At 51.2% G+C, this 25,703-nt stretch overlaps 1 protein-coding gene across 4 annotated transcripts; it reads right to left on the reverse strand.

Annotated features, from left to right (window-relative positions):
* Window positions 1-1,482: 1,482 nt before the first annotated feature.
* GDAP1L1 (ganglioside induced differentiation associated protein 1 like 1) lies at window positions 1,483-23,005 on the reverse strand (the record flags this gene model as incomplete). Of its 4 annotated transcripts, none has more annotated exons than XM_082644162.1 (6): window positions 1,483-3,038; window positions 12,700-12,814; window positions 13,591-13,688; window positions 15,759-15,932; window positions 16,971-17,163; window positions 22,826-23,005. In XM_082644162.1, the coding sequence occupies 6 exons, from the start codon at window positions 23,003-23,005 to the stop codon at window positions 2,695-2,697; spliced, it is 1,104 nt and encodes a 367-aa protein (XP_082500288.1). In that variant the 3' UTR covers window positions 1,483-2,694. The 4 variants fall into 4 exon arrangements, with proteins under 4 accessions (XP_082500288.1, XP_082500287.1, XP_082500289.1 ...); XM_082644161.1 differs by having other exon boundaries at window positions 15,759-15,974; XM_082644163.1 differs by lacking the exon at window positions 15,759-15,932.
* Window positions 23,006-25,703: the final 2,698 nt, after the last annotated feature.

The raw sequence follows: 25,703 nt of genomic DNA on the forward strand, positions 1-25,703 counted from the left end.
CCCCGAAGGTGTGTCTGAGTGCCTAGGAGGTGAGTAGGTGGGGGAGCTTGGGAGCCACCCCTGATTGACATCTTAATTTCTGGAGCAACAGTATTCAGGCCCTGCCTGAGCAAGCTGCTTGTCACCCTTTCCCAGCTCCACTCCTTTCATGCCTTCTTGCCTTCCATTTGCATTTCCTGAGCATGTTTCTTCTGCCATGGGCCCCCATGCTGCTGGGGAGTGATGCAGGGCTGAACAGGTGGGGGTGGAAGCTGACTTATCTAGAGTTATTAGAAGCCTTGGACTGGAGCAAGCAGACTGTATTCAAATCCTGCCTATCATTCCCTCAGCTGTGTGATCTTAGGCAAGTCACTTAACCTCTCTGGGCTTGTTAGTCATCTATGAAATGGGGATGATTCTTTCTACGTCATTGGTCTTTGACTGGTTTAATGAAATGATGGGTAGGAAAGTAAGTTCTAAGCTTTAAAATATTGGGTGCCTATGAGGACTGCTTTTTACTGAAGAGATTTACTTTGCCTGGTGAATGTCTCTCTCAGAAGCCTGGGCACTGTAAGTTCTACATGTCCCCAATAACCTGAAATGGCTTGGTGTCTTTAATATAATTTTTTAAATGTAGCATTGACTAAAATCAATAACAACTAGCAGCATTTGTTCTGAATTTTTAAATCTGCTGCCTGACTTTTTTTTTTTTTTTTTTTCGGTACGCGGGCCTCTCACTGCTGTGGCCTCTCCTGTTGCGGAGCACAGGCTCTGGATGCACAGCCTCAGCGGCCATGGCTCATGGGCCCAGCCGCTTTGCGGCATGTGGGATCTTCCCGGACCTGGGCACGAACCCGTGTCCCCTGCATCAGCAGGCGGACTCTCAACCACTGCGCCACCAGGGAAGCCCTCCCAGCCTCCTTTGTAGCTGGGTGAAGCCTGGTAATTAAATTCTCACCCATGGACCGTGTGTGGAAGTCACATGACCCTCTTCAACAGCTGGGCCTTAAAATACTGGACATGTGCTCTAACATCCTGTCTATCCTTTCCTATTGGTTAAAACCTGGCCGTGGGAATTCCCTGGCAGTCCAGTGGTTAGGACTCAGAGCTTCACTGCCTTGGGCCTGGGTTTGATCCTTGGATGGGGAACTAAGATTCCTCAAGCCATGCGGTGCAGCCAAAAAACAAACAAAAGACCTGGCCTCCCCAGATCCAGCCTTGGGCCCCCCAAGCAGCCATCCGTCATCTCTTCCTTCTCACCAGAAGTGAAATGGTCAAAACATTGGTGAGAGTCAGGGTCTTCCCTGGTGGCGCAGTGGTTGAGAGTCCGCCTGCCGATGCAGGGGACACGGCTTCGTGCCCCGATCCGGGAAGATCCCACATGCCGCGGGGCGGCTAGGCCCGTGAGCCATGGCCACTGAGCCTGCATGTCCGGAGCCTCTGCTCCGCAACGGGAGAGGCCACAGCAGTGAGAGGCCCGCGTACCGCAAAAAACAAAACAAAACAAAACAAAACAAAAAACATTGGTGAGAGGAGAGTCAGACTCACTGAGTCTCAACGTCGTACCTCCATCCCTCTGGCCCCAAACTCTGGAAACGAGAACTAGATGGACAACACAGGTTTAGAAATGAAAAGCAGCTGCTCCTCCTCGATGCTTTTTATTGGGGGCTTTCAGTGGTTTCTAAGCATGAGTGGCAGTGACACCCAGACCCTCTCTCAACATGCAAAAGGCACAGGGAAGTGAGACGCCGCAAGGACGGGCAGCGTGGATGCAGAAACCCCCCTGCATGGCATGGTAGGGCGTGGGGGGAGCCCCGAGAGTGAAGGGGAAAGCAGACGTTAACAGAGATGGCTTTGGCAGAGGCTGGAGGAGGGACCTGAAGGCCATCCACCTCCAGACCCACCCCTGCACTCCGGCCAGGACTGAACTTCCGAGAGAAGATCAATGTGGCTTTTCCTGAAAGTCCACCTCACATGGTGGGAAAACTCAACTCCGGGTGGGAAGAGGAGGATGGACCCTGCCTTCAGGGACTTCCGGTAAAGTGCCAGACCAAGCACACTGGCCAGATCAAGAGGGGAATGGGAGGGTGTGCTCATGGCGTCGGCCCCAGACATGGCCTGTGGCTGGAAGTCACTGCCTTGGCTCGGCCAGTGCTGTCTCAGTTCACTTCCAGGAGAAGAATGAAGCCCCTTCCAGTCTTCAGGGGCCTCCCGTGGGGTCTCCAGGTCTCTAGCCCCACCCGGAGGTAGAGCTTAGAAGCGTCAAGTCTTGATGTTGGCTTTGTCCTGTGGAAGAGTTCCCTGGGCAAGAGGGAAGGGGAAGCCAGGGGTCAGGCCCTCCGAGCCCCCAGCACCTCCCAGAATCTGGGCCCTGGTGAATGAAATGACCTGGGACTCACCTCAGATCCTAACCAGTCCCCACAGTTCCATCCTGAGACCTTGAATCGAAAAAAAAAAGGCATTCGTGTTTTTGTTTGTTTCTCTCTCTCTCCCACTCACTTTCTCTCCTTTAGTAGAACCATGGCCTCAACTCACGGCGTTGGCAACATCTACTCCTAAACTATGGAATGTTTTCAGACTGACAATAGAATTACTCCGAACAAGGGGTGGGAGGGGCTGTCCAAGTGTGCATGAGACGGTGCGTTACTGAGAGCTCACTGGGAATCACACAGGACAGAGACACCAACAGTCAGACACCAAGCCCGGGGCCTGGCTCTAGATGTATTTTTTCTTGAGGTACCAGTAGGCAAAGTAGCCCATCCCACCCAGGGAGCCCATGAGGAAGGATGCCCCAAAGAAAGATGGGGGTTTCCGCTTGACCAGCCGGAACGCGTTGGGGATGACTGCTGACAGCAGAGTGGTGTGGATGTCGCCCAGAACTTTCCGGAAGGCAAAGCGTTTCTGAACCCTCTCAAAGAAGGACTGCAGGTTGGGCCGGCTGCCATCTTCCCAGTATTTCTTGGACAGTCCCAGGAATTTGAGGCGGTGCAGGGTGGCTCCCAGGAGGACATCAGCAAGGGTAAAGGCACGGCCGCAGAGCCACAGCTCACGTTTCTGCCCTAGAAGGGAAGGGACAGGAGATGGGGGAGGGGAGGGGCCAGCTCTTCTTCCCCCATACGCTCCCTCCTCTCTCAGTAACGTCTCTGGCTTCTGTCTGCCTGCCATAGTGTTTCCCCAAGGTCACCCACTCCTGTACTTCTTTCATGATTTTTGCCAGATGCATATACTACCTCTATTATTTGTTTTCTTTAAATCAACTGCCTTATTAAATGCAAATATATGTATTTAAACTCTGGATTCGTATATCCCACTGCCCATTTTCCAGCTCTACTTGCGTGTCCACTGTGCATCTTAAACGCGACATGTCCCAAACTGAATTCCTGATCATCACCCCCAAACCCACCACATTCATCCCCATGTCAGTAACAGCACCTCCATCCTTCCAGCCACTCAGGCCAAAAGCCTCAGGCCATGTTGAATTCTTCTCTTTCTTTCACATCCCACATACACTTTGTCAGCAGTTCCCATCAACTTTATTTTCAAAATACATCCAAAGTTTGATGTTATCTCCGATGTTACCATCCTGGTCCTAACGACCATTATCGTTTGCCTTTGACTCCCTAGAGTCTATTCTCAGCACAGCAGAGAGAGGAATCCTGTTAAATCTTAAGTCAGATCATGTCCTTCTCTCTGATCAAAGCCCTCTAATGACCCCATCATAGAGTAAAAGCTGAAGCCCTTCTAATGGTCTAAAGGTCCTACGTGATCTGGCCCCCAGGTACCTTTCAGACCTAGGAGACTACTTTTTCCCCCTTGACTCACTCTTTTTTTTTTTTTTTTGGCTGTGCTTTATGTCTTGCAGGATCTTAGTTCCCCAACCAGGGATTGAACCCACGGCCACAGCAGTGAAAGTGCCGAGTCCTAACCACTGGACCACCAGGGAAGTCCCCCGCCTTGACTCACCCTTCTTCAACCACACTGCCCTCCTTGCAGTTCCTCATTCCAGGCACGTTCCCACCCCAGGGCCTCTGCACTTGCTGTTCCCTCTGCCTGGAACACTCTTCCCCCACAGAGCTACAGGGCTTACTCCTCCACCTCTTTCAGGTCTTGGCTCAGTGCCATCTTCTCGGGGGGCTTCACTGACCACCCAGTTAAAATTGAAACCCCAATCCCAGCAGTCACTGTCCTCCTCCCCTGCTCTGTTTTCTTCCATACAACTTTTCCCCGGTGTTCCACCATATACTGTACATGCTCATTTTGTTTACTGCCTGTCACCCTCTACCAGAATGGAAACTCCATGAGGGCAGGAATTTGCAATCTGTCTTGTTCACAGCTGTATCCCCTGCACCTAGAACAGTGCCTGGCTCACTAAATCTTTACTTAATGAGTGATGAATGAGAAAAGACACTGTATCACTAACAGTATCATTTGCCATAACCTATGTGCAATGATAAAAGTACATTTAACAAAAAACAAAACAAACACTATTAAATTCCAGCTGGATACTACTGCCTGCCCCAAATCCCTGAGCCCAAGACTTGTTTTGTTTATTTGTTTGAAGAAAAGGGCAGGTATTAATACATAACCCCTTTATAGGAATTAAATACTAGCATCATACTTTCTTTAATACAATCAAAAGAATTAAAAAGAGAATAATTCTCATTATGTGGTTTTATATTATTTATCGCCATGGTCACGTGACGTCTAAAATTAGCCTGTGTATTTAGGAAACACTAGACTTGAAATTCTGGAGCCCCTTTGGTCTCCTTCATCACTGCTTTGCTCAAAAACCTGAAATTCTCCCCACTGACTACACATTAATGTCCAGATTCCTCTGCGTGGCTTTTAAGCCCTTTCAGTAGTTGGATGAGCTCCAATGTATTGGGTTGGCCAAAAAGTTCGTTTGCTTTTTTCTAGAACATCTTATGAAAAACCCAAACGAACTTTTTGGCCAACCCAGCACTTCTCTGATCTTCACTTCTCACAAATTGCCCACTTGCCCACTGTTCCCCTCAAGCAAGCCACGCCCATTTCGGCCTCTGGGCCGTTGCCCCTGCTGCACCCCATGCCTGGAATGCTCTCCCCTTCCTCTCCACTTCCGGTGAGGTCTGCTTTCTTGGGAAGCTTGCTTCTGCCCTTTTGTAGAGGTGCTCCTTTCAGCTCAGAAATTCCATGAATCTAATACCCTTCACCCTCACAGCCTGAGCCTCCCCCTTTCACTCTGTGTCTTTATGTTCATTCATTCATCCAACAAATGTTTATCTGGTAGTATGTGCTGGGCATGAAGACATGACAAGACACAAATGTCTTCCCTCTAGAGGCTCACGGTCTCAGGGGAGGAGGAGCTAAAGTGTAATGAAGGCTCTGATCAGAAGTTTGTTCTTGAATATGGAACCTTCCAGATGCCTGTTAGACTTCTGAGGGGAGATGATGTGTCTGCAGTTAGAGGTACAGGTGCACAGCATCATCAAGGGCGTGAGTGGAGACAGAGCTGAGAACAAAACCAAGGACTGAGCTTCGGGGCCTCAAGATTTAGCTACTGGGCAACAAGAAGCAACCAGCGAAGGAGTAGCCACTGAGGTGGGAGACGACCCAGGAGAGTGTGGTGTCCCAGAAGCCAAGATAAGAAAGTGTTCCAAGGACAGAGCGCTCAGCTGGCTTCAGACGCTGCCGGGAAGTCACAGAAAAGGAGCTGAGAATTGGCGATTGCATTTGGCGACTGGTGACCTTGACAAGAACAGTGGGAGTAGATGCTGATGATGAAAGCCTGGTTGGGAGGGAGTCCAAGACAGAAAGGGAGGAGAGGAATCAGAGATGGTGAGCAAAGGTCGCCCTTTCAAGGAGTTTTGCTGTCATGGGAAGGATATGCCGATAATGTGAGACAGGTCAAGAGTGTTTTGGGGGACTTCCCTGGTGGTGCAGTGGTTAAGAATCCTCCTGCCAATGCAGGGGACACGAGTTCAAGTCCTGGCCCAGGAAGATCCCACATGCTGTGGAGCAGCTAAGCCCGTGTGCCACAACTACTGAGCCTGCGCTCTAGAGCCCAGGAGCCACCACTACTGAGCCCACACGCCACAACTACTGAGCCCGCGTGCCTAGAGCCCGTGCTCTGCAACAAGAGAAGCCACCGCAATGAGAAGCCCGCGCACTGCAACGAAGAGTAGCCCCCGCTTGCCGCAACTAGAGAAAGCCCGTGCGCAGCAACAAAGACCCAACACAGCCAAAAATGAAAAAATAAATAAATAAATAAATAAATTTTTAAAAAGAGTGCCCTTTTAAGTTGGGAAGAAAAAAACAGCACGTTGATAGGAATGATTGAGCTGAGAGGAGGTGATGCTACAGGAGAGAGTGGAGAGAATTACTGATGTGGTGTCCTTGAAGGGATGAGCATGGGTGGCATCAAGTACACAAGGGAAGGGACTAGGCTTAGCTAGTTCAAGAACAGTTTATCCTTGGTAACAATAGGGAGTACAGGGCACCGTCTTTCAACAAATCTAAGCTGCTGTCTAATGTAAGACATCTACCTGAGAGAGTACTTCATCAAACATATGTATGTATCTCCACTGACACGTAGGCCTCTTTCAATGGGTACATTTTTATTTGGGTCTGTGTGTGGACCTATGTGTCTGCATCCTGCATGCTGTGTATGTTTACCCATGTGAATGCCTGCTCAAATCCATGAAGCTGGTTGTGTATTAGCATGTAGACAGCTGCACACATGGGCATCTGCGTCCATGCAGTGGGGGGATTACCACATGCATAAGTGAAGTGTATGCCCACGTGCACTTGGTGTTTGCCTGCAGACAGATGTTCATGAGTGTGTAAGCATGCATCACTATTTAAGTATGTCCATTCCTGTATTTCTGTTTGTAGGCAAATACTGCTAGCCATGACTGCATAATGTCCGTGGGCACGGGTAGCTAGCTATCTGGCATGTCACCAGAAGGTCTTCGGTTTCCCCCACTCCTGCAACTGTGGATTCCCTTTGCCAAGTTGCAGCCCTGGATGAACCCTGTCTTGTGCCTTCTCCAAGTCTGCCAGCTGAGTGTGCTGGAGACAGTTACCCTTACCAGTTACACTTTAAATCCTGACCACAAAGCCCGGGAGGGCCAGCAGCCCTGCCCGGTCCTGTAGCAGTCCTGTAGCAGCTCTGGGGGATACTCGCTTCACCGCCCCCTGCAGAGAGACGCACATCTTTCATCTTCTCTCCTCACACCCGGTGGTTTTCTCTGCTGATGACGTCACCTCATGCTTCATTCAGAAAACAGGAACCTTCAGACCTGAAAGCCCTTACCCGCCACCATGAAACCCACAACGCCAGGCCCCTGCATTTACCACCTGCTGACACAAGGGAGGGTGTGAGCCACCTACGCTCAAGGTCAGGTCCTCCGTGGTCCGCTGCACCCACCCAACGCTGCATATGCTCCCTTTCCCTTTCTAGAGCCACTCTCCTCCCCTCCCCACGCTGCTCTGCGTGGAGGCCAACTTGACGGATACACTGATGGGACTCCGTGCCCTCTGGCTCCAGGGGTGTTGGCCAGTGGGGAGCAGAGGTGGGAGACAGGATGGTGGGCGAGGGTGAGGTCAGAGTCTTACTTCCCTCAGTTTTTTCTCTGCAGGTTGCCATGGGCTGGCTGTGTTGGTTTGTTTATTTGTTTCTTTTTGGCCACACCAGGCAGCAGGCAGGATCTTAGTTCCCCGACCAGGGATCGAACCCAGAAAGTCACAGCTCCTGTCAGGTGGCCCTCTTTGTCCTGGTTCCTGAAACTGCCCCCATCGCTCACAACCCCAGGTCCAGGTACTGCACTTTTCCTTGTGGTTTCCCTGTGTCGCGCCCACACATTTGTAAACAGCCTCTTTATGAAGGCCTCTTTGATTTACCCAATTTGAGGGTGCCCTGTGTGTCCCCTGGGGACCCTGCCTGAAGCACACCCTCTCAATCCTCTTTGGTCCTGCATCACTGATTTCTCCTTTCCACTGAGGCATTTCTACCAGCCTGAAAACACGCTGTTGTATCTCCTATCTTGAAAACATTCCTCCCTTCGCCCCACAGCCTTCTTCAGGCACCACCCCATTTCTCTATTCCCTCTACAGCTAAACTTCTCAAAAGGGTTGTCTACACTAGCCATCTTCACACCTCACCTCCCATTCACTCTTCGGTCATTGCCCTCACACTCCAGTGAAACTGCTTTTGGCAAGGTCACCACCAACAGCCATGGGACAAAACCCAAGGGACGCTTTCCTATCCTTGGTTTATTCAGCCTCTCAGCTGCATTTGACACTGTTCTCCCTCCTTGAAACACAATCCTTTCTGGGTTCTATGACAAGAGTCCTCACACCTCACTAGCCAGTGTGTCTTATCAGCTTTGCCAGCTCGTCTGCCTTTACCCTTCTCTCAAGGAGGGGGACCCTCAGGGCAGATGTGGTAGTTTTAAAATATGAAACAGTGCTTGTCTTTCTCTGTGGAATCTAAAAAAGAATATAAACACATGTATATGCAGAACAGAAACAGAGTCACAGATATAGAAAATAAACTAGTGAATATTACTCAGCCACTAAAAAGAATGAAATAATGCTATTTGCAGCAACCTGGATGGACCTGGAGATTATCATACAAAGTGAAGTAAGTCAGAGAGAGAAAGACAAATATCATATGATATCACTTATATGCGGAATCTAAAAAAAAATGATACAAATGAACTTATTTACAAAACAGAAACAGACTCACAGACTTAGAGACGGGGGAAGGGTTGGGGGAGGGATAGATTGGGTGTTTGGGATTGACATGTATACACTGCAATATTTAAAATAAAATACCTTTCCATGAAAAAAAAAAAGAGAGTGAGAGAGAGGGAGAGAAAATAAACTAGTGGTTACCAAAGGGGAGAAGGAAGGGGGAGGGGCAAATTAGGGGTATGGGATTAAGAGATACAAACTGCTATGTGTAACATAGACAAGCAACAAGGATATACTGTATCGCACAGGGGATTATGGCCATTATCTTGTAATGACTTTTGATGGAGTACAATCTGTAAAAATACTGAATTACTACGCTGTACACTCGAAACTAATATAACGTTGTAGGGAATTCCCTGGCAGTCCAGTGGTTAGGACTCCACACTTTAACTGCCCAGGGCCCGGTTCAACCTCTGGTCGGGGAAATAAGATCCTGCAAGCCGTGCAGCACAGCCATAAATAAATATAATATAATATAATATAATATAAAGTTGTAAATCAACTATACTTCAATTTAAAAAAAAGAAAAAAATACTCTCACAGATTACTTGATCCTTATCTCTTTGGTGGAGCCCAATTTTTCTCCCCTTGAATATGGGCTGTATTTAATGCCTTGCTTCAAATGAATAGAATGTGCCAGAAGTGACAGAATGACTTCCAAGGGTAGGTCATAAAAGATAATGTGGCTTCCGCTGCTTCTGTCTCTCTGGGATCACTTGCTCAGGGGAAAGCTGGCTGCCGTGTTGTGAAGAAACTCAAGCAGCCCTAATAAGATGCCCATGTAGCGAGGAGCTGAGGTCTCTGGCCAACAGCGGTGGGGAACTGAGACGTCTAGTGAAGACCCACGTGAATGAGCCATCGTGGACCCTTCAGCTCAGGGTGTTGCAGCCCCAGCCAACGGCTTGACTTAGAGACGGGGAAAGAGTCGTGGGGAGGGATAGATGCATCATGCATCTATCCCTGCATCATGCAACCCTGAATTAGAAACACTCAGCCAAGCTGCTCCGAAATTTCTGATTCACGGAAAATGTGTGATATGACAAATGCGTTTTTTTAAAACTATGGCCCTCAGCTCAAATCTAGCCTGCTGCCTGTTTTTATTTATTTATTTATTTATTTATGTATTTTTGGCTGTGTTGGGTCTTCGTTGCTGCACACGGGCTTTCTCTAGTTGCGGCGAGTGGGGGCTACTCTTCATTGCGGTGCGTGGGCTTCTCATTGTGGTGGTTTCTCTTGCTGCGGAGCACGGGCTCCAGGTGCACGGGCTTCAGTAGTCGTGGCACGCGGGCTCAGTAGTTGTGTCTCGTGAGCTCTAGAGCGCAGGCTCAGTAGTCGTGGCACACGGGCTTAGTTGCTCCGCGGCATGTGGGATCTTCCCGGAGCAGGGCTCGAACCCGTGTCCCCTGCATTGGCAGGTGGATTCTTAACCACTGCGCCACCAGGGAAGCCCGACAAATGCTTTTTTTTGTTTGTTTAAGCCGCTGAGTTTGGGAGCAGTTCGTTATAAGCAATAAATAACTAATAAGCAGGTCTTGATTCCTCTTTCTGTCTCTCTCCACTGCCCTGTAGGTGACATCATCCAATTTTACGCCTTTAATCACCGTGTATATGCTGAAGACTTGCAAATCTCCATCTCCAAATTCTGACCTCTCCCTTGAAAGTCAGACTAGAATACCTAATGGCTTATGTGACATCCCCTCTTGGGTCTTGTCAAATCATCTCAAACTCACTGTGTCCCAAACTGAACTCTTGGGTCCCCCTTACCCATATAAGGAAATGGTACCACTCAGTAGCTCAGACCAAAACCTCATGAGTCATCTTTGATTCCTTTATCCCCTCTTACTCCACTCCCTCCAATACCCTCGACCTTTCAGCAAGTTCCTGCCCATTTTATCTCCAAAATACCTCTCAAGCCTTTCATGCCTCCCCATCTCCACTGCCACCACCTCAGTCCAAGCCACCACCATCTCATCTGGGCTTCTGTCTCCCTTGAAATCCATTTTCACAGCAACCAGAGTACTTTAAAAAGTAAAATCAGAACACCTCACCCCTGAGTAGATTGCAAAAATGGCCACAAATTCCTCCCATTCCTGCACGCTTGCCCCTTTGCAAAGGCTTTACTACTTCTGCTGTCAAGAGGCAGAGTCCAACCCTCTACACTTTTTTTTTTTTTTTTAGCGGTACGTGGGCCTCTCACTGCCGTGGCCTCTCCCATTGCGGAGCACAGGCTCCAGACGCGCAGGCTCAGCGGCCATGGCTTACGGGCCCAGCCGCTCTGCGGCATGTGGGATCTTCCCGGATCGGGGCACGAACCCGTGTCCCCTGCGTCGGCAGGCGGACTTTCAACCACTGCGCCACCAGGGAAGCCCCCTCTACACTTTTAATCCTGGCTCTGCCATGTCACTTGCTTTAGCCAATGGGGCTTTCGTAAATGTGACACAAGTAGAGGCTTAAAACATATTTGCACCTTGGGGCTTTGCTCTCTTGCTTCTCTCAGTATCCCTGTGACCACCATCATATGAAGAGACTGGCTTAGCCTCCTGGATGATGGGCAACATGTGGTCCAGCTACTTCCATTGGCCCCTGAACACTCTTCTGTAATGGCCCCTCTCCAGCACCCTCTCTGATAGAAATGAGAAAGTTCCTTCTTGAGGTGTGTATTGTTTTTACTCATTTAGCCATACTCTGCTTTTTTCTAGAAAGGATTTATGGCAGCTGGCTTCAGCATGCATGACAGTGTTCCTGTTCAGGACCTTAGGTATCTGTGTGTGCCATTTGCTTGAGGGAGGCCTCAGCTGTGAAATGCTGGAAGAACATTGGACCCATTGAGAGGGAACCTGTTCTTACCCTAACTATGCCATTTAAGAGCTGTGTGACCTTGAGCAAGTCACTTTATCTCTCTGAGCCTTAGTTTTCTCACCTGGAGAATGCACATGCCTTTAGCTGTCATATGTAATTAACTAGTATGTTCCAGGCACTGTGCCGAGTGCTTTTCATTTTTTAAAGAGTTCAACAAGATGGAGTTTAGGTTTTAAGTTCTACTATTACCATCCTGTTTCACAGATGTTGAAACTGAGGCTCCAATAAGGAAAGGAACTTGCCCAAGTCACACAGTATAGGCAGCAAAGCTAGGACCCTAACTCGTATCTGTCTCACTCTAAACCCATCTTTTAGAACACTGTGCTCCACAACCTTCCCACATACACAGACATCTCTGTGTGTGTGTGAAGCTATGAGTGTAGCAGTGCATGTTGAATGGGTTCCACAAATTTGCGTTGTCGAGGAGACCAGACTAACAGGGTACCTAAAATAGAGCAAAATGGGAAGGTCCAGAATGAAATTTGAAGAAGGGTGGTGGCAAAGATGGTGTATAGATGGAAAAAGGGGCAGAGTGGTAAGGAGAGGGTACTCCAGGCTGGAAGAGCCGCAGGAGCTAAGGTGTGGAGGTGGAAATGTAGCTGGCACGCTCAGGGTCCAGAGAAGAGAGGCACTTGAGAACAGAAAGAGTCAAGGTCAGAGAGTCTGGGTGAGCCCAGATGTCTGGCTCCTACAGCATGAAGGAGCCATAACACCCTTCAGTCGGGGAAAGGGGAGATGGTGTAGTGGATAGTGATCGCCACCACCATTACCATCATCATCTTCAATAACCTTTATTAAATACTGTGTGCTAAGCGCTGATCTAAGCATTCTACATATATTATTTCATGCAGTGTCTCAACATCTCTCTGAGGTAGGTCTTATTATTATCCCCATGTTATGGACGGGGAACTGAGGTCTAGGGAGGTGAAGTACCTGGCCCAGGGTCATTCAACTAGCAAGTGGCCAAGCTAGGACTTAAACTTAGGTCTTTCTGACTCCATGGCCCATGATCCTAACCACCTGGATGGTCCTCTAAGATCTTTGGGGGAAAAGATGCTGGGACTGTCATGGACAGGGTGGGCTGGATGGGCTCCAGCACTCACCTACCCCAGAACTGGCACCCACCCTCGTTCTCAAGCTTCCTCTTCTCCAGCTCAGCCTCGATCTGGTCCAGCACCATGGCCAGCTCCCCCAGGATCTTCTTCAGGTAGCTCACATCATCGTGCTCCAGGATCTTGGCCTAGGGGCAGGACAGGCAGGTGCTAGAGGAGCTGAGTTGGCCTCAATAGAGCAAGGGTGACCAGGGATGGAAGACTCTTGGCCCAAATCCCCTTCTGCAAACCCAGTCTCCTTATATCCCCTTCAGTGTATAGGATACCCCCACTGTTACAAAGCATCCTCATCTGGTGTTCACAATAGTCCTGTGAGCTTGACTGTCCTGGCCAGATCCCTTTCATGGGGCTGGTACTCTCATACACCAGCTGCTATGAGAGTTGGTTGACAGGGGCTCACAGCTTCCCCTTCAGAGAATTGTTCTCAGCCAATGAGGAGTTTCCTGGAAATACTTGGGAAATAATTGGGTCAATGATTGGCTGATATAAGGGTATAAAAATCTGTCCCTTTGTCTCAAGGTGCATCGACTTTGTGGCACCATTTATCCTCCAGAGCTCCCTGTGGGATCAGGTGAACTTAGCCCCTTCTTCATCCTATCTCATCCTTACTGGGTTCTCCTTAGAGCGCTCCCTCAATACCTCGCTTACCCCAGAACCTCTGTCCAATGCTCTGCCCTTAGGGATACAACCTAAGACAGTAGGAAAGTGAGGCTCCAGGGCGACAGTGACTTGCTCAAGGTCAAAGAGCCAGTAAATGACAGAGGAGACAGGATTGGGAAAGCAAGCCAGTGGTTTTCCCATTTCATGTCCTCAGCTGATTCTCTTAGAACCAGCTTCTTCCAGTTCTTCTTTTCCATGGAACAGATGGTGGGAAAGGGGAATGAGCAGGCCTGGGGTCACTCACCATGAGCTTCTTCTGTTTAGAAAGGTAGGGCTCAGAGAGCTGGGGCTCCTCTTCATGGTCCAATTTCATGAAGTCCATGGTGGCGTTGGCTAAATGTCCTGGGGAGAGAATAGGAAAGGTCCCATTCTTCTGATACCTGGTGCTCTTCCTTTCCCTTCCCCCCAACAACTTGGAATAGGTCCCATTCAAACACTAGTCCTGGAAGTAACAATATCAACAGGCATAACTAGGAGACACTATGTCATTACAGGCTGTGACATAGGGATGGATGAGACGCCATCCTGCCCTAGACCGTAAAAGAGATACCTACGACATAGCATGATCAATCTCTAATGAAGAGTGAACAGAATGCTGTGGGACCCAGAGGGCCACCTGCCTAGGGCACAAGGTGTCTAGAAACCTCATTGAGGAGGAGACTCTAGGGGATGAGTAGGAGTTTGCCGGAAATGCATATCACCCTAAATGTGGACAAGCTCATGCTTCAGTGAACGTCTCCCTCACCCCTTTCTGTAGTGAAGAAACGGATTCAGAGAGGCTAGTAAATTCCACACTAGTAAATGACGAGCAGATTTTGAATCAGGATCTGTCCGATTCTCTCTCTTTTTTTTTTTTTTTTTTTTTGCGGTACGCGGGCCTCTCACCATTGTGGCCTCTCCCGTTGCGGAGCACAGGCTATGGACGCGCAGGCTCCGCGGCCATGGCTCACGGGCCCAGCCGCTCCACGGCATGTGGGATCCTCCCAGACTGGGGCACGAACCCATGTCCCCTGCAACGGCAGGCGGACTCTCAACCACTGCGCCACCAGGGAAGCCCTCTCCCTACTTACTAATATATCTTAGAGAGCATTCCACATGCCTGTTATTTTTTTTAACAGCTGCACAGTATTTCATTGTTTGTATGTACTAGAATTTATCTACCCAGTCCCCAAATCATGGTCAACTGGGTTATTTCCAGCCTCTTGCTATTACCCCTTATGCTGCAATGCATATCCTTGTACATACTTCTTTGGCGCACACATCCAAGTGTCATTGCAGGACAGTCTCCAAAGTGTGGGCCTTTTAATATTCGATATAGAGGGCCAGACTGCCCTCCTGAGAGGTTGTTCAAATTTACTTAGTCCTGCATTGTAATTATCTGGTCATTTGTCTTTCTGCTTCCATGAAACTGTGACCCTGGGTGGGTAGAAGCTGTGACAGTCCCCTTCTGTCCCCAGCCCCCTGCCCAGGGCCTGGGTCATAGGAGACTTCATAAATGTTGTTAAATGTTGTTGACTCAATGGGGACAGGACAATATAAATATGTCCTGAGTCTTGTTCAAGGGCACTCTAAAGAGACAAAATCGAGTGCCACAACCTGGCCCACCTTTGGACATGAGCCTCATTCCTTTGAGAGAGAGGAAGTGACCATTTACCGAGCACCTATTATCTACTTGGAATCATCATGCTTCATCTGTGTATTGGACCCCATGGTGTCTGCATAGAGCCTGGACCAAAGTCAGTAAACAGTTGTTGATGGATGATCTGATTTAATCCAACACTTATTTACTGAGTACTGAAAAAAATGAAAGGACAAAGTAGGTTGTGGGCACCATCAGGCTGGCAGTTAGGACAGTATATGGGGATGCTTGAATCAGAACTCAGAGACCCGGGGCCTTGCAATATCTGGGCAGTCTTCCTTGGTGATGCAAGCCCTGATGTCACTCAGTGCCCTGGGCTGCCAACCCCAGGTGTCTGGGGCTGAGATGCCTGTGGGGAGTTGTCCCAGCTCCCATGGACAGGCAAGCCTCTAGGGGGACAAATAGCCCTATGGCCTCTGTATGGGATGGCAGGACAAGAGGAGGGAGCAGGAGAAGGGAATGAGAGAGAGAGATGCCAGACAGGGAGAGAGACATATTCAGCTCGAAACGGGGTGAGTGAGATGGAGAGCCAGAGAGAGAGAGAGAGAGAGAGAGAGAGAGCGAGCCAGAGAGAGAGACAGAGACAGACACAGGGATGGAGAGAGAGGCAGAGGCAGAGGGGTATCCATGGGGAAGAGGAGAGAAGGCGGAAGAGGGGAGAGAAAGGGAAGAAAGTGAGTAAGAGATACAGGAATGGGAGGAAGAGGGAGGAGGTGGGCGAAGACCGGGTTACCCTGAGGGTTCCGCGCCCCGACCCCGACCCCGGGACTCACTGCGGATCTCGGCCGTGGCGTACTTGGGGATCATGGAGTCGGCGGTGAGTTCGGGGTGCAGGATGCAGCCGTGCGTGTAGGCGTCCATGGGCAGCGCGTCCAGCAGCTCGCGGTACTGCAGCACCCGCGCGTGCTGGGGGCTGCCCGCCTCGGGCATCAGCGCCACCACGTGCTCTGCGGGGCACGGCCGGGGGCTGGGCGGCGGCACGCAGGGCCCTGTGTCGGGCCTCCCGCCCCCCTGATTCAGAGAGGCCAGCCTCTGGCACCCCATCCCCCAACCTCAGCATCCCGGAACTGCGACATGTCCAGAAGTTTGGGGCCCATCCCCGTTCCTTGACTCTTGAGAGAAAGTCCCCACCAGGCTGACAGGGGACCTTAGTGATCCTGCCCGCCTACCTCTCCTCACTGGAGCCCTGCCGAGCTGTCCCCTGAGGGGCAACTCCTCACCTGCCCGGGTTTGTTGCCAGGTGGGTCTCTAGGCCTAGTGTTGCCAGACTTGGAGAGAAGCTGGAAACCTGGATGTTTGAAATTGAACTCTCCTTGGTTTTTAAATGTTGGCAACGAATTCATATTCTTTTAAAACAGCGCATGTCCGGGCCCTGATCTCTCAGCTGCATCTGCAGCCTCTGCCGTGGGCACTGAGCTTCTGGACTTGGGCGAGGCCAGAGGGAGGGAAGTAGGGACGGAGGACATAGGGTTCTGTGGGGTTCTGGGGTTCCGGGCCCTGCTCATGTCTGCAAAGTTCTCGGGTGTCCGGGCCCATGTCTGTGGGGCTCCGGAACAGCCTGTGGCCCTGACTATGCTTACCGGGTTTCAGGGGGCTGGGTCCTGGCTGAGCCCTGGCATCCCCGGGAGAGCTGGATCCTGTCTGTGGGGACTTAAGAAGGGGGTCTGGGTCCCGTTCATGCCTGATGGGCTCCAGAGTGTCTGTGGCCGAGCCTGTAACTCCAGAGTCCCCGGGCAAGGAGGCTATAGCCCTAGCCGCTCCAAGGGGGGGTGTCTGGGCCATGCCCTTTCCCTCAGTACCGGGGAGGGGGGTCAGATCTGTGGGGTCCCCGGGGACCTGTGGCCATGCTCTGCGGTTCCTGGGGGGGTGGGCATCTGAGCCCTGCTTGTAGCCCGTGGTTCCTTGTGGGGGAGCCCGGGCCCACGGGGTTTGCCCAGGCTTCCCAAGGTTCTGGGGCGCTGTCTGGGCCCGCGCGGCCGCCGTACCTCCCGTGAACGTGCGCTCCACGTAGTCGATGATCTGGTCATAGTCGCTGATGATGTTGTCGCGATGGATGATGACGGGCACCTCCTCGCCCAGGTTGAGCCGCATGAACCAGGGCTCCTTGTGCTCGCTCTGCGGCAGGCTCACGTCCCGCTCCTCACATGCCAGGCCCTTCTCGGCGATCACCAGCCGCACCTGCAGGCGCCAGGGTCAGAGCGGGGAAGGCGGGCGGACACACGGGGACACTCTGCCCAGGTGGGGCGGGGTGTGCGGGGAGGGAGGTCAGAGGTCCCACACTGGAGGGGACAAGTGTTGCTTCCAGCCCATTCCTGGGCCCCTGGGGTACGGGATGGGGGATACATCCCCGGGGCCTGGTGGTGGGAGGAACACAGCTCTGCCCTGGGGACAAGGGGCAGAGCTGCCTGGTGGTTACCGGGCTGGGTGTCACTGCTGGACGTACCTGGGATAGGATTTCTGGCTCTTCTGTGTGAGTTTGGGTGGATTCGTTACACTTTCTGGGCTTCATGGTTTTTTTATTTGCAGAATTGAAGTATTAATAGTAGTACCAACACAGAGTCTGGTATACAGATGGTGCTTAATTCATAATTCTCATTATCAGGATTGAACTCTCAGCCTGGCCTCCAAACGTGAATCTGGCCAGGAAATTGGCAGAAATTCTTATCATTACCGTGGTCAGTAGCAAAATTTCTCAAATTATTTGAGAAACAAAGTGAAGTGAAAAATAATTTGCCAACATCAGCCTAGCCCTTTATTGTCCCCAGACACCTTCCCATCTGGTTGTTGGATGCTCACAATGGCCTTCCAGAGGAGGGCAGAGCAGAGACTATCTCCCGTTTTTGCTGATGAGAAAATGAAAGTCCAGAGAGGGCGACTAACTGACCCAGAGCCACACAGCCAATTTAGCAGTAGATCTAAAACTAGAAGCAATGGTTCCTGACTCTCAGACCAGTGTTCTCTGCCCTGGGGGCTCCTTCCAGGCAGTCCTGGGCCTGGGCCCTCCTGAGTCTTCCCCTAATCTCCAGGGGGTCCCAGACAAGCATATGACCTGGGAGATGCTAACGGAGAGCCTCCTGACCCAGCCCAACAGTTCTGAGCTGGCAGATGGTTAATGATCACCGAGCCCAACTATCCCCTGCCTGTGGACTGAGACTCAGAAAGTAGGCTAGACTTGTCTAAGGTCCCCCAGCAAAAGGATGGCAAGCTCCACTCCTACGTGCTCCTCCCTACTTCTAGCTCCAGCCCAGGAGAAAGAGAGGGCACCCCTGAGAGAGGCAAAGATCTATTCCTGTTAAGCATCGATGACCCCTATACATACCTAGGTGGTAGTTCCCATTCCCTTCCTGCCTGCCCTGGCATCCTCTTGGCAGGTTCTGCCCAGCCACCCAGCGTCTGGGTCAAGCTGGGATCTCTGAATGGATAGAAACAGAAACTAAATCAGGCCTTTGCCCTTGGCGGGTCCAGACATTTGGCCTTCCATCCTGGCAGGGCATTTGCTCCCAGGGACCACTCCCTGGGCACTGCCCTTGAACTCCAGTGAAGGTGCCTGGTGGGGCTCCTGCCTGGGGAGGGGACTGTCTTTAGAGGAACAACAGTCCTGCTTAGAGCTGCCTCAGGATCACACCAGCAAGCAGCCAAGGAGACTTTCTCCTTTAGCTGAGCTGCAGGCCAGAGCCATGTGCCATCCTGCAGGGGAGGGGGTGGGGGAGGAAGCCAGGCCCAGGGGGAGGGCATGCAGCCACCAAGGCCATCTGCCTTCTTTGCCTCCTGGAACTGCGCCAGACTTAGGTGGTCACCACTCAGTGTGACCAGACATCAGCCAACTCTGGGCAAACTATCCCCCCTGTGGGTGCCTGAAAGTCACCCACTGGTGCTTCATTGTCATGGCTAGGTACTGTCCCCCCTCACCCGGGCCCTTGTTTATGAGAAAACAGTGACGGGCTGGGTTGGCGTCTCTGCCCAGCCACTTAGTTGCAGTGTGACTTTGTAAAAGACACTTATAGAGTCTCTGAGTCTTAGTTTATTCATCTCAAATACTTTAAAAAAATTAATAAGCTTTATTTCTTACACCAGTTTTAGGCCTACAGAATCAAATGCCTTTTTTATGTAACATCTTATGGCTTACAAATGCGCCGCTTTTCAACACTTATTTATTGAATGCCTACTCTGTGCCAGGTCTTGTTCTAAGTGCTCAACACTCAGCAGTGAACAAAATAAAGATCCCTGCCCTCAGGGAGCTGACATTCTGGTGGAGGCAGACAGATGAGAAGCAGTTAAAATGAGATGGTGTGTCAAAAGATAGTGAGTTCATCGGAAAAAAGAAAAAATAGAGCAAGGTAAGGGAAATTGGGGGTGCCAGGGCATCAGGGAGGCAAGTGGCAATTTTACATAGGGTGACCCATCAGGGCAGGCCTCTCTGAGAAGGTGACATTTGAGCAAAGAACAAAGAGAGAGTAGTCCACACAGGGATCCAGGCAGAGGGGACAGCCAGTGCAAAGGCCCTGAGGTGGGAGCATGTCTGACATGTTTGAAAAATGGTGAGGTGGCCATCCTGCTGGAGCAGGATGGATGGAGGTAACAAAAGGAGAGGAGGTCAGAAAGGGTCATGCACAGGGACATTTAATTGAGACTCCTAGACCCAGGGGCCTATGAATAAATTCAGGGAGTCCTCAAACTAGGATGGGAAAATTACAGGTTTACTTTCAGTCATTTCAAGCCGACACTTGGCACCCTCTTCAGTTATGAGTGTAGGCAACAAAGCATGGTGATGTCAGCAGTGCCTATAATACTGTCACCACTAGGAGTCAGATATTTTCATCACTTCACAGTTGCTGCAATTACACCCGTCACGACTTCAACATTACAGTAGTTTTTAGTCTTGCCACTAGATCATGTGATACTATGGGTTAATACAGAAACGCATATTATTATGTAACAAATTTGTTTTGAAAATGTGTCCATAGCTTTACTTCAGTGTGATTGGTTTTCCTTCTAATCTAATACTCCTAGGTATTTGATGTTATTCAATTAGAAGTACTATTCCGAGAAAAGTCCATAGGCTTCCCCCGACTGAGGAGTGGGTCCACGACCCAGGCAAGGTTAGATCCTGCAGTAGGGCCTGAGGCCATTAGGAGGACTCCGGCTTTTTCCTGGAAGGACTTGTGAGCCACTGTAGGCTTCTGAGCAGAGGAGTAGTGAGATGTGCAGTTCTCGCCTGTGGACCTCCTGGGAGTGGGAGAGGGGGTGGTAAATGGTCAAGGGCAGCATGGACAGGGCGGGGGCACCAGCGCCCAAGAGCTTGAAAAGTAAGGCCAGGGTGGCAGGTAGAGGTCATTTACTTCCCATCTGCCATGTCTGGGAGGGCCCTCTGCATGCAGGCAAGGCCCTTTAGGACTGATGCGAAAGAAGGAAATGCACCTGCTAAGCCCATTCTGTGTGCCAGACACTTAACACATGTCCCTGTCCTTTCAGTCCCCCAGGAATCCTATAGGGTCGGATGTAAATGTCCCCTTTTCCAGATGAGGATGTTGAGGCACAGAGGAGGTGAAGGGACTTGTCCAAGGTCACACAGCCAGTAAGCACTCAAGATGAGACTGGAACCAGGACCATCTGACTGCAGAGCCCATGTGCTTTCCATCAGGCTACACTGCCTCTAGAACCCACCACAGGCCGCTGGGCAAGGGGAAGGCCCTGGCAGAAGAGGCAGGAGAATGCTAGGCTGCCTTGGTCAGAGGCTTGGTCACAAATGGGATTGCAGTGGGTGGTCCCATCCCTGACTAAGGGGCCACCTTAGCCCTGAGCTCATGCTGAATAAGGAATATTCAGGAAATGGTGATGGGAGGGGCCACCCTCCTACCTCCTGGTCACTGGGGCCTGGCTCCTGAGGTTCTGGGGAGGAGGACATCATGGCATCTGGAGGTCGGTCTGATTCATTCCCAAACCCCCCAGCAACTTGTATAGAGCCTGGCATGCAGTAGGTGTTCAGCATGCATGTATAGAAGAGTCCCAGCATTTCCTTGGTTAACTCCAACCCCTCCTTTACCTGGCACTTTAGTGATATCATAACACCCGTTATTAACAGAGCCTTGACACCATGCCAGGCACTGCGATCAGCCCTTTTTGTGCATCATCTCATGTCACCATCACAATAGCCTTCTGAAGAAGGTACTGCCATTAGCTCCATTTTACAGATTATAAAACTGAGACTTGGGCTTCCCTGGTGGCGCAGTGGTTGAGAGTCCGCCTGCCGATGCAGGGGACGTGGGTTCGTGCCCCGGTCCAGGAAGATCCCACATGCCGCGGAGCGGCTGGGCCCGTGAGCCATGGCCGCTGAGCCTGCGCGTCCGGAGCCTGTGCTCCACAACGGGAGAGGGCACAATAGTGAGAGGCCCACGTACCGCAAAAAAAAAAAAAAAAAAAAAACCTGAGACTTTAGGGAAGCAAAGTGACCTGCCAAAAACTCCATGGTGAATTATTGGAGAAGATGGCTCTCCTGCTGGGGACTTTCTGGCCTCATAGTCTGTACTTTGAACTAGGAACTACTCAAAGGGGGATCAGTGGACCAGCTTCATCAGCATCACCTGGTAGCCTGTTAGACTGCAGCATCTTTGGCCCTACTCCAGATCGGCTGAATCAAAATCTCTGGGATGGGACCCAGCATTCTGTGCGTGAACCAGTAATGTATGCTCAAGTTTGACTAGTGCCAGTGTAGAACACTAAGCAGTACCGCCTGTTCAACAACCCTCAGCAATCCTGAGAGGGGGTTGCAATTAGAAGTAGCTATAATTGTTATTATCATCCCATTTTCCAGATGATGGAACTGAGCCTAGACCAAGAATCGAACCAAAGAGCCTGGTTCCAAGGGCATTTCTCTTTAAGGAATCTGTTTCTCCATCTGGAAAATGAGTGAATGGAACAAAAGGATCTCCCAAGGGGAAGAGAAGTCAAAGGGTCAGGCAATGGGTGACCCTTAGGCTCCAGCAGGACTGGCTGCTGGGACCTGGCCATGGTGCTGAATCCGTACCCCACAGAGAGGACAGCCCAGGGTGAGAGACTGCGCTCCTGGAGGCCCCTGGTCTTGCAGGCTCAGTGCTTGGACCTCACCCCCAGGAAGCGGGAACCCCGATAACTCAACACCAGGCTGCATTCCCAACCGCCTTCTAGCTCCCCTGAGTCTGAGATGGGACCGTGTGGCCGTCTGTGCCTTTAAGAGCAAAAAGCACAGACCTTATGGGCCAGCTGAGCTGGTTTGAGGAGATGGGTTAACTCCTTCCTTCTCAGCTCAAGATTGGGGGTGGGGTGGGGGGAGGGCTAGGGTCAGACCCTTCAAGCCCCCATCAGAAGGCCCCCAGCCGGGCAGAAGGGCAGAGGAGCTTTGACCCGCAGGCCTGTGGCATGGGGACAGCAGCGCGGGGGGTGCGGGGGAGAGGGGGAGGGCCTGCGATGGGACTACTGGGGCCGGAGGCTGGACCCCAGGAAGCGCCCCTCCCCCCTCCCCGCAGCAGCAGCCCCCTCCAACAGGCCGCCTTCCCAGCAGTGCCCATTCCCTTCCCCTTGCCTTTGTCTCTCTTCTCAGCTCTTCAACAGACCGGGTCTTTCTGGGAGGGAAAGAGGCAGAATGGGTGTTCCTAGAATTAGGGACGGTGCTCCTGGGGCCCAAGGCCGGGGCAGTCACCTCCCGGGAGGGCAGCCCAGCTTCCCCCGTCCTCCGGGCCCTGAAGCCCCCGAATCTACCCTCCAGTCTCTCCCCAGGTCTTCAGACCCCTTAAGCCCTCCCGGATCCCCTCCCCCAAGCCTCCTGGTGCATCGGTCGGGTTCCCCTGCTCCCTCCGGGCTCTACCTTCTGCGAGCTGAAGGACTGGGTCCAGTGGTACAGAACCAGGCTCTCCTTGGGCCAATGGGCGTGGCTGGCCGCTTCGGGTGCTTCGGGGGCCTCCACCGGCTTGGCCGCATCGCTCTCCAGCGCCGAGATGGGCCACCAGCTGCAGTTGGTGGGGGTCAGGTTATTGGGGGTCGCCATGACAGCCCGAAATGAGAGGGAAGAAAGAAGGAGGCTCCGGCGGTGGCGGCTCTCTCTCGCCCAGCATCACATGGCCTCGCCGAGCCTGTCCCTCTCCTTCGCTCCCTCCCTCCCTTCCCCGTGAATGTCATTACTCACCGGGCCAGTGGGGGAGGGGCGAGGGGGATCCCGGGAGCTCCTTTCCTCCTCCTCCCCTTGGCCCACCCCTGGCCTGTGCCGGAAAAGCCACCAGTCCAAGGTCAGGCTCGGTGGAAGGGCACCAGGAGCCATAGGGAAGTGGGCCATGCCCCCAGATAGCTCGAATCTGGCCAGCCACCTGCAGAAGATTCCACCATTATAAACGCATTCTGCCTCTCAAATCTTCTAAAAGGCAAATAGGACAACTGGTGTTATAGAAATACGTTCCTTTTATACATCAGTGTCTGGAAATAGCTCGTCTCTCTTTGAAGCTGCTATTTTCTTTTTTTTTTTTTTGCGGTACGCGGGCCTCTCACTGCTGTGGCCTCTCCAGTTGCGGAGCACAGGCTCCCGACGCACAGGCTCAGAGGCCATGGCTCACGGGCCCAGGCGCTCCTCGGCATGTGGGATCTTCCCGGACCGGGGCACGAACCCGCGTCCCCTGCATCGGCAGGCGGACTCTCAACCACTGCGCCACCAGGGAAGCCCCGAAGCTGTTATTTTCTAACTTTTCTCCAGAAGGACCTCTAAGGGCAGAAGGGAACACATTATGATTTATTGAACAAACACTTACACACACTCCTGTGTGTCCAGGCACCATCAATTCATTTAACCCTCACAATAATCCTATTAGTCTCACTTTACAGAGGAGGAAACTGAGGCGCAGAGAGGCTAAGTGACCTTGCCCAAGGTCATCTAGCTAGTAAGTGGTGGAGCTGAGATTCGAATCCAGGCTGACCAGCTCCAGAGTCTCTGTTTTTAGCCATAAGGTCATAACATAACAATAATGTAAACGACAGCACAGCAAGCATTTATCAACCCAAGCACTCTACATGCATCACCTCATTTCATCTGCACAGTAATCATTTTTTCCAGATGAGGGAGGTGGGGCTCAGCGATGTCAAGTCATTCATTTGTCCAAGGTCACACTTTCACCCCAGGAGACTGAGGCATGACTAGAGGAGCCCCGTAATGCCTTTGCTGTCACATAGTTTATCCTAAACATTCATGGGAAATTTACATAAAATTCCTTAATATATCCTTGCTTACCTTGCTATAATGTTTTATTTATCATTGAGCAACTAGATGCACCAGGAAAATAAGCTTCTCAGTTTGCCCTCCCTTGGCAACTTTGATCTTGGACTTTCAGCTTCCAGAACTGTGAGAAAATACATTTCTGCTGTTTAAGCCACGCAATTTGCGGTATTTTGTTATGGCAGCCAGAGCAGATTAATATGCCTACAATAGAAGCGCATTATTTGTATCTTTCCAAAAGAATTCAAGTTGGGGCTTCCCTAGTGGTGCAGTGGTTAAGAATCCGCCTGCCAATGCAGGGGACACGGGTTCGAGCCCTGGTCTGGGAAGATCCCACATGCTGCGGAGCGATTAAGCCCATGCACCACAACTACTCAGCCTGCACTCTAGAGCCTGCGAGCCACAACTACTGAGCCCGCGTGCCACAACTACTGAAGCCCGCGTGCCACAGCTACTGAAGACCGCATGCTACAACTACTGAAGACTGCGGGCCTAGAGCCCGTGCTCCGCGACAAGAGAAGCCACTGCAATGAGAAGCCCACGCACTGCAACAGAGCAGCCCCCACTCGCCGCAACTAGAGAAAGCCCGCGCACAGCAACAAAGACCCAACACAGCCAAAAATAAATTTAAAAAAAAAAGAATTCAAAGTTGGTAATAAAAAAAAAAAAGAGATACTACTGGATTTCCCCTTACTACTGGGGGCAAAGCCGGTCTTGGTCCCCACACTACAGGAAAAGAGGGAGGAATTAGCATGGTCATCTCAGGGTCCTTTAGCCAGGTCCTTTACAGAAATCCCACAAGAAGAGTTTTAATGTCCACACTTGACAGATGGAAAAACAGGCTCGGCAAACAGAAAATGTCTCACCTCGTATCACCACCTAGGAACCAGCAGAGCTGGAGCCGGGATCCTCGTCTACCTGATCCCCAGATACACCTGAGGTTTTGTTGCTGTTTTTTCTTAAAGATTTTTGTTTTTTAGATTTGGACCACTTTTAAAGTCTTTATTGAATTTGTGACCATATTGCTTCTGTTTTATGTTTTGGTTTTTTGGCCACGAGGTATGTGGGATCCTACCTCCCCGACAAGGGATCGAACCCACACCCCCTGCATTGGAAGGTGAAGTCCTAACCCCTGGGCCGCCAGGGAAGTCCCAGCACCTGAGTTCTTTTCTCCTCCTCCTCCTGCCTCCATAGAACAGATGCTGAAATGGTCACAGGGTGGGATGGGGCTGGACCACATCCTTCAGCCAGTAAGGATCACTCAGGAGATTTTGCTTCCAAATTCTGGGCAGGATGAATGGTTCTCCTGGGAATTAAAAGTCACCTGAAGGAATTCACTGTGAAAAATCCTAAGAGCGAATGCATCTAACTTCTACATCTATTACGTCAGGGCCCGCTGACTCAGGAAGCCACAGAGATCAGAGAAATGCCGTAAATATGAGGCTGGCCAGGTATGATCCCACAGGGTGTGGTGGGGATTGTGGCG

This window comes from Mesoplodon mirus, assembly GCF_964341445.2.
Source record: "Mesoplodon mirus genome assembly, chromosome: 15".
Taxonomy (NCBI): Eukaryota; Metazoa; Chordata; class Mammalia; order Artiodactyla; family Ziphiidae; genus Mesoplodon; species Mesoplodon mirus.